At 43.8% G+C, this 9,260-nt stretch overlaps 1 protein-coding gene across 1 annotated transcript in view; it reads right to left on the bottom strand.

The window, feature by feature from the left end:
* PSMB2 (proteasome subunit beta 2) overlaps positions 1–8,430 on the bottom strand; it is a 39,130-nt gene extending 30,700 nt beyond the window's left edge. Inside the window, exons 1-3 of the mRNA XM_019512216.1 lie at positions 8,256–8,430; positions 4,452–4,574; positions 412–482 (exon numbers count right to left, since the gene is read on the bottom strand). Of these exons, the coding sequence (XP_019367761.1) occupies positions 412–482; positions 4,452–4,574; positions 8,256–8,346 (285 nt within the window). The 5' untranslated portion in view covers positions 8,347–8,430. The remainder of the gene's footprint in view (positions 1–411; positions 483–4,451; positions 4,575–8,255) is intronic.
* Between the last annotated feature and the right edge of the window lie 830 nt (positions 8,431–9,260).

Here is a 9,260-nt window from a genome sequence, read left to right as displayed (position 1 = left end):
AAAAAAGAAAAAGAAACTCCTTCTCCATCCCTTTCACAGCCCCCTGCCCTTTCCTCAGTGGTACCAGCTCTGCACTATACACAGTGCACAACACATGGCTTCACTAACTCCAACCATATTCAAAATCATTTGCTTATTTCAGAAAAACTGAGATGAGGTTTGCCAGTCACATGCTATTTTATTTTGTGTTTTCTGCCCTGAAGCACTCAGTCATGTGTATGCACATGTTTAAACTGAGAGCCTGGGAAGATGGGAAGGGAGGGGAGGAAAATTTTAAAAACTGCCAAAAAAGCCACTGGAGTAAGAGGGGATATACAAGGGTGGGGTGGAAGAGGGCAAACATATTATTCATTTTTTAAAAGCGGCCTTGGTGACTCCAGTCATTGGTAACACACCTCAGGTCTTACTTACCCGACTCCGGAGGTAGTCAGCCAGGTTTCTGCGTGTAAAGTTTGCTGCTGCAGTAGGCGATAATTCATATCCTGGTGCAAAAAGATTAATAATACATAAATATTTGTGTTTTGTGATTGGAGTGCCAAGGAGTCTTAGTCTTGAACCAGGTCCCTACTGTGCAAGACAATGGCAAACAAGCAACTGAAGTGCAGATACACCATTATGTTTTACAACTTTTCTTTCACTACTGCTTTACACTATACAGAAAGGCAACATGGTTTAATGGAATTATCATTCTGACTCTGGCAGCTTTTTATGTAGCATAGTAGGTCTATAGCTTCCAGGTGTAAATTGGAAATATTTATACTACCCTACATCAAAACAGCATTAAATGCAACTCATGCCTAAACCTGGTGTCAAAATACAAAGCCTCAAAAAAATAAGTAGAAGTGCACCAATAAAGATTTTTTGGGCCAATACCAATGGCTGATTATTAATGAGCCATATCAGCTGATGCTGATCCGATTGCCAATATGCAGCCCACCAACTTGGAAAACAGCATCTGGCTGGTAAGCCTGTTGCAGGGGGAAGAGGCAGGGGAGGGAAGGGGTGTGGGGACAGATAAAGGCCCCCATGGTGAAGAAGGAGTGGGGCTGGGGCAGGTGCTGGGGTGGGGCACAGGATGGAGCCACAAGTGGTTCATCTGAGGACATGGGGGAGTGCACCCCCAGGGGAGACATGGGGGGCATATGCCCCCAGATCTGTGTGCAGGGTGGGTGCAGGCTGCCACCGGGGGCTGGGGCCAGAGGCAGCGCTGGGCTCTTCCGGACAGGGGGTAGGGCCAGGCTGCCCTCAGGATGGGCAGCGACACTGGGAGGGGGAGCTGAAGCCCACCCTGTAGCCCCCTCTCCCAGAGCTGCCACTGCCCACCCTGAGCACAGCCTGGCCCAACCCCCTCACCGCTGGGAAAAGCCTGGCACCACCCAAAGAGGCAGCCCACCTTCACCCCATGCACAGATGCAGGGGCCGCATGCCCCCCATGCCTCCACCAGGAGTGTACACAGCAGTAGGAGCCACACCCACTGAATGAGCTGCTCATGGCTCTGTCCTCTGCGCTGCCCCACCCCTGCTGGGCAGCGCCTGCCCCAGCCCCACTCTCTCCCTCACCACAGGGGCCTTGATCTGCTCCCCCCACCATGCCCCTTCTCCACAACATAATTATTAGATGGACACTGCTCACCAAGCTACCAAGCTAGCCATGAACGTGCTGAGGCTGCGCACATGCATGCACCATTAATCAGCGACATTATCAGCCAAATAAAGCTGATTACCAATAATACCAATTTTCCTTTTATTGGTGCCGAAACAGTACGGACCAAAACAATGGTGCACCTCTAAAAAAAATTAGTATTACTATGAATCTGATTCTGGCTTTTTCATATAAGTAATATACAAAAACATTGTGGGCATTAAATAAGTCACATAGGAACACTAGAGATGTTTGTCATTCAGAATTTAGAAACAGGGAAATTTCTTCACTCTACCACAAAAAGACCTTTCTTGACAGCAAAGACTGCAAACAAGAAGGATCTTGTCCTCACTGACATGAACATTAGAGGAGTATTTGGAAGTGAACATGGTATCAAACATTCTTTAAAAAATGAATAATTGGACCTGCAATTCCACTGTAGTTTGTTTAGAGGAAACAGACATGGTTACACACACACACTTTTACCACTTGTAACAATGTGAGAAAGAAAGAGCCAAAGGCAAACCGTTTCCATAAATAAACTTGAGACACTTAAAATTGAAAAGCTTTGCGTTAAGAGTAGCAGAGCAGGTTATTACATGATACTGTATGCTTGTTATTAAAACCTTTAACCTGCCCTAAAGCAGAAAATTTCTTGTAGCAGTCTTAGGTATTTTTTTTTTTTTTTTATAAGCAGTTACATAAGATTCTTGAACTATTGCTTCAGTTATTATTTATAACTGAATAAGTCTCCCAATGACTGACAAAGGGTGTTTGTGCCCAAAAGCTTGCAAATAACTTTTTTCCAACTATTTAGTTGGTCTAATATATCACATCTACCCAAAGAATCTTGTCTACCTATGTCCTTAGACCAAAATGGCTACAACCAACAGCACTGCAACTCTCAACAAAACACTCATGACATGCAGTCACAATTGAGTAACATCTACACATTGAGTATATAGAAGCAGAGTGTTCAGAAGATGAGTGAAATGCTTATCTTGCTGGGATCATTTGATCCCTGCAGACTTCCTGCCTATGGCAGGGGGCTGGACTCAATCTTATGAGGTCCCTTCCAGCCCCTAACACTTATGAAATCTATACATGCGACTTGCAGACTGCTTGAGTTCAAATCTTTGCAACCACTCTACAGATTCAAGCAGCTGAAAGACCTTAAGACTAATCCTTTAGCATTTCTGGACTGGCACAAACTGAATATTAGCATCATGACCAGAAGCAAGACTCTGCATTTGAGTCAATCCTGTGAGATAGGCACTGCTTGCAAAAACCAGGAGGGAAGATTTTCCAGTATACTATATTTCATTAGGTGATCTTACGTTCTGCAATCAATGCATAGTCCCTCAGTGAAGTACTGCTTCTCCTTTCCAGATGCTGCAAAGACCAATCTTTTCACCTGTCATTTTGTCCACGTCACAACTCTATGTCATTCCATGGACCTCGTCTTCTCTGTCTCATGAATTGTAAGTTACTTGTTTTCGCTCCACTCTCAAGACCATTATAACCTATCCCCACCTTCATCCTTCCAGTGTCTACTCCTTAAATTTTAAAACCTGTACTTGCATGCTTCCTCAAGTTGTCAGTCACACTTAGAAGTTAAGTTCCCCATAAACATTTGTGATGCCATTTTAACTGTTCTCTTTCAAATGGCTCCTTAAAATTAAAAAAAAAGAAAAATCTTCCTTGCAAAGGTATCTACAAAACCTTTTGGCACCATCACTGGTCTCCCTCAGCAATACCATCTCCCTGCATTTCCATGCGTTTGCATCAGCTGTTGTCTTGCCTTGCACTTAGACTAAGTTCTTTATGCATCGACCATCTTTTAGCTTGTATTTACACATCCTTTGGACGGTGGCATCTCTGGGTCATCTAAGCACCATGGTAATACAAAACAAAGAGGTTAGATGATAACTGTAAAAATAAAACAAACCCAAAAAATCCCCCACTCCACATAAGAGCTAGGAATAGAAAACTAGGAATCCAGGTTGCAAGTCCTTTTTTTCTAACAACTTTCCCTGCTTTGTACAAGCTAAACCCTGTCAACTTGATGAGCAGTTATACCATGGGCATGCTGCTGACAGGAGAATCAAAATATGGTATTGATTTAAGAAATACAAGTTACTGAAACAAGAACTGAGCCATTCACATGTATTATATAGGGAATCCCTTCGAATACATACATATGGATGTATTCAATGACAACCATTCATGCCCCTACCTACTTACCATGCCCTCACTAACATATTTACCTGAACTAATCCTAAACACTACACAGACTTCACACATGAAATCTAACATCTACTTCAGATAAATGCTGACTGTAAACCCTGCCTACTATTGTTAATGTGATAGAATATTTTGAAACACTATAATTTTAGGTCGCATTTCAGCAAGTAAACCATTAGTTCCATTTGCTTTTGTTTTTATTGCCCTTTTGGAACATGTATGGAAATACTAATTCAAACAGAAGAAACTAAGATACAACAAATAACAAGAACTCTTGTAAGAAAAGTTAAGAGGAGAAGAATGTAATTATAACATGACAAAAATTAACAAAAAGGTTCAGGGGCCACTGTAACATGAAGAAATGCATTTTGGTGCTTTTAACAGACTATCTAAGTAGTTAAATTGTAGTCTAAAATGCTTGGTACCAGATACTGAGCCTTCAACAACCTGCCAGAATATTTACCCACATTTGTATTATTAAAAAAAAAAAATGCATTTTTTTTTTTTATTACATGTTAAAATATTCCTGGGAAACAGCCATTTTAACTTTAGGTTCTGTACTCACCGTTTCTCATTTTGTAGAGCTGAACATTTTTTTGGATGTACTCTGCAAACTGGACAGTATCTCCAGCCTCCCCAACACAAAGGAGCAAGATCTTCTCACTCATCTTAAACATCTTCTCATGGTCTGTAAAAATAAAAAAAGAATAGGAGAAACACCACTCATCAGCAAGAGCACACTGTTTCACCAATAACAGAGTAGTTTCACAATTTAAGTGACAAGTTAAGAGATTCCAAACAGTCAACTGCGTACCAGGATACTAATCAAAGTGCCCTGAACACATTCCATATTTAGCCTCTCAACTTCCCAGTCCAGTCTGCACTGCTTAAGAGCCATCATGCTTCACAGAACTGAGTGCATTTCAGTGATTAATAGTGCTCCTACATAGTTTGTGACCCAGAGTAAATCTCAAACCTACAACTGGACTCATGTAGACAGACAAGGCACCTGCATTGTCCTGAGATAATCAGTAGAGCTGAACACACAAAAATCAGATAAATGAATTCAGCCAAAGAATCAAAATCTAACTTTGTGAAATGCTTGGGAGATATGACAGAAATAGAAGATATTACTCTGGCATCAATGATGGTTAAAACGTCATAGAGATTGGGGGGGGGGGGGAAAAGACAGTCATCTGAACAGTTTATTCAGAATTTAAATTTAACAATCCCTCATTCTATTCCTTTCCCCAAAAATAGGATATTCCAGGATTCTGATGAATAAACTACTACATTTTGCTCTATGTAAACACAGAATGCCTTCGGAGAAGTCTGGGTCTGCATAAAGTTGAGATGTGTGAATTTGCTAAGCAACAAGTCCTTAGAAGTGCAGTACTAAACAAACAGCTGTTTCTGAAAAGAGATATTTGACTTTATTACAAATCAGAGTGTTTAAAAAAAAGGCAACCAATGTTACAAAAAACCTCTAAATATTGGTAAGAGAAACAATCCTAGATATTGATTGCAAAAAAAACAGCCTGGTAAAAAGCCAAAGATCATTAAAAGAATGAGCTTGATTTTTTTCTCCTTTGAAAACGAGTCTCAAAACTGGTTTTCTGAGAGGAAAAAAAAAAAGAAAGATTCCAGTATGAAACTACAGAAAAACACAATTTTTAACTACCCTAATACTGTAATCTTATCAGACAACCAGTCTGCTTTACCTAGATAAGATAGATAAATAAAAACCTCGAGCAGCTTCTGATGCCTAGGGAAAACAGTTTCGCCATTTTCAGGTTAGGCCTGCAGAACAAGTCTAAATCTCCATATCTGAATCTCACTTTCACTTTCAATTTACTATATAGTGCTGAATAATCTCCCCTGGAAGACATGTTAGAAAGCTTCTGAAATATTGCAATCCTTTAATAGGATTTGGAGAGTATTATGCAGTTGTTAAATACTTTAAAAGTTGCTTGCGTGAGAATTTAGGAACTGTTGTACAGATTGATTTTCTTGCAATTTGAAGAAAACATTACCGAACACTCAATACTGTATACTCCCTATAAAAAGGCTATCACAACACATGTTCAGAAGGAGCTGTCAGTGTTGCCAGTCTGCAATTCTACGAAATGTTTCCTAATATTTGGTGCATGCTTGCTATATTTCTTAAAGCCTCAGCTGCCAAGCTTATGAAACTGCAGGTGCGTAGCCTCCCCCCCTCCCTTTTTTAAAAGAAAGTTCCTAGTAAACTGGGTTGCAGGAGAAAAAGAGCTTGAAGTGTTAACTGAGTAAGCTGTAAAGGCTCAAAAACCCAACTGTAAATTAAAAACCTTTTTAAAAAAGGCATAAATGATTTTTGAAGGGTCCGAAATAATATTTAGAACACCTAGACCTAAAAGTACTGCTCTAATTAAAGCACAGCCTAAGAGAAATAAGTATATGTGGTACATCGTTAGTTGACCGCATTCATTTGACATAGCTATATTAGATTGAAGAACTCTGCCCCTGTAAACACTCCAACTGACTGTCTGTAAGTCAGACAGAAATATATGAAAGATCAAACCCTTCCCCCCAAAAGTCTAGACCAGGGAACCTAAAAAACATGGGTTCACCTGAACCATTATTCAGACTGATAGTACTGTATCCAGATAAGGCTCTTGTTTCCAAATCCAGGCCTTCTACTAGTTAAAAACTATAAAAAGTAGGTTAATTAAAGTAACAAATAAAAAGTTAAAACCTTAGCTATCATTTATTTATATGAAACTGCTGAAGAAATAACTTGAGAGGATATAAGAAATTAAGTGCAGTCTATTTGCATGGAATAATGGCTCCAACAAACAAATCAGACTTGGAAACAAGCACTACCCACACTCTTCTCCAACAATTATATGGATGGAAGACATACACATCCCTGTGATCTTTATTGTCCAGAAGGCTCAGCACACTGTATCATTTTGAACAAAAAAAAGTTATACTGGCTTGTGTAAATCTGTTGGAAAAGGGTTTTTCCCCCTCATTTAAATAAAACTACACTTTACAATCAACGACCTGGTAAGCACTACATAAATATAGTATATCAGCAAACAGCTCTCCAGTACTGTTTCAGCTTTGAACTTGCATACACTCACCCTAAAGAACATACATAATAACTGCTTTTTATTCTCACTACGGTATTTCAGGTGAGCAGTTACAGCTATTTTTTCTACTTGAAGAAACTAAGAAATGATGGTGCAAACTGGGTTCCCAACAGCTAAAAGCTCCAAGACATGCATGCATTTGTTTCAATTAACATCCCTCAAGCTCTCCCTGACACTGTCTTTCATTGGGTGGGAGGAGCTTTTTGGAAGTCATTGCACTGTCCTCCAGTGCTTATAACAAACAGAACAACATCCAAAAAGAGGTCCAGAGTGTGCTGTTCTGTGCTGTCCTTACTGCTGGTCTAGTCAAACAATCCCTGGTTCCTTATCCTGCTGGCCTGCTCCAACTGCCTCTGATCCTCCATTTAGCCTATACAACATACAGCGTTTTGGGCCCCAAATTCAAGCAGCACATGGACAGTTTAGAAAGAATCCAGGGCCACAAAAATAATCAGGGGCCTGGAAGACAAAGGAAAGGCTGAAAGAACTAGGGTTATTTAGCCTGGGAACGAGAAGGCCAAGAGGGGATTTGATAACTGTCTTCAAATATCTTAAGGGTAATAATTAGAGAGAAGATGGGAGGGGGGCTTTTCTCTGTGGTTATAAATGTAACAAGTTGAGATGCAAAAGACTCAAGCTGCAGCAGTGGAAGTTTAGGATGGAGATGAGGAGGATGTTTCCAAGTATGAGGGAGGTCAGGTCAGACACTGGAAAGGGCTTCCTTGAGAAGTTGTGGATTCCCCATGCTCAGGAACTTTCAAATGCAGGTAAGAGAGACCCTCGGCTGGGATGGTTCAGTCAGAGACACTGCTGCTTTGAGCAGGGGCTGGGCTTGGATGCCCTTGAGCAAGGTTCCCTCTAGCCCTACTGATGACAGAGAAGGCCCAATGGGAGCTGCTAAGCCAGCGATTCTCCATAGGTGCCTTGAGATCCTTGCAACGGGGCCACGCAAGACGAGTGTTCTAGGTGAGCAACCAAGACAGACAGTGAGAGAGGCAGAGATTGGCAGAGGGAACCCACGGGGCTGTGAACCCCAGGTCGTGTGCCCACTGCCTGACGTCTCTGCAGCACAAGAGTTGCTCCACTGCTTCTCTGCAGTTAAAAGTAAGGAAGGAGAAAGGGAACTCCACCCACTAGGGGGCCACGGGGGGCCGCAGGGAGGCCCCCCATCCACCGGGGCGGGGGGCCGCAGGGGGGGGGGAGGTCCCCATCCCCCGCCCGGGCCCGGCGCTCACCGTGCTTCATCTGCACGATGCTGGAGGCCGCCACAGTGTCGGAAGCGACGAGCACGTAGTCTTGGCCCTGGATGCCGATGAGATACTCCATGGCGAGGGGGAAGGGGGGCGCTCGCTCTGTTTCAGCTCCTGCCCGACCCGGCAGCCGCTTCCGCCCCCTCAGCGGCGCGACGTGACACAGCTAAGCAGCGCGCACGCCCAGCGCACGAAGGTGGCGTCAGCGCCAAGTTCTCGCGAGAGAACCGCTCCCCCAGTGCCCAGCCTAGGCAGGGGTCACGTGACTGCAAGCCGCGCCCCGGGGTTCCGCCCGGCCCCTTAACCCCTTCCTCGCCGCGCTGCCACCTGTTTCTGGGGTTTTCCCGCCTTTCCGTCCTCACGCGCCAGGTCCAGGTGTGTCACAACCCGCCCTGGGGTGCAGCCCTCGCCTGGTGCTGAGTTAGCACATGGGGGCATCTCTCCCTTGCCCATAGAGTTGCCAAATCTGAAGCTATTCCAGATGTTTTTGCTCCCCTGTGACATGACATCACTCATTGCAGTGTACATGAGGTACGATGTCATTAGGCTGCCAAGGGAAAGACATGCGATCAGATGACACCGTTATGTTTTACACCCGTCCATATATGAATTTTGTGCATTCATCCTATTCATTGATTTTTCTTAAAATAGCTGATTAAAATCCCCCGCGTTGCTTTCAGTCGTCACCGAGATGGATGCCGATCCAGGTGGACTGGAGGGCTGGCAACCCTCCCTGCCCAGCTTCAGACCAAGGTGGCACGTTGCCCACCCTGCACGATGCCCAGGGCTGCGGGGCATTGCCCTCCTGGCAGCTCCTGGGGAAAGGCTGGAGCTGACTTGCCTGAGCTGGTCTTCCTCGGGCAGGTGGTTGCACGATGTGTGGTCCCTGCCAGCCTCAGAGTCTGGGGCCGCAGGGCCCAGGCCGCCACGCTGAGCAGAGCCACGTGCCTCTATGGGTCCTGGTGCGCTGTGGGCAGCCTGGGGGTGGCT

The sequence above is a fragment of the Gavialis gangeticus genome, unplaced genomic scaffold (genome assembly GCF_001723915.1).
Source record: "Gavialis gangeticus isolate Ggan-Ray unplaced genomic scaffold, GavGan_comp1, whole genome shotgun sequence".
NCBI lineage: Eukaryota > Metazoa > Chordata > Crocodylia > Gavialidae > Gavialis > Gavialis gangeticus.
Note: the sequence above shows the minus strand (reverse complement) of the source record. Positions and strands in the feature narration are given on the sequence as shown.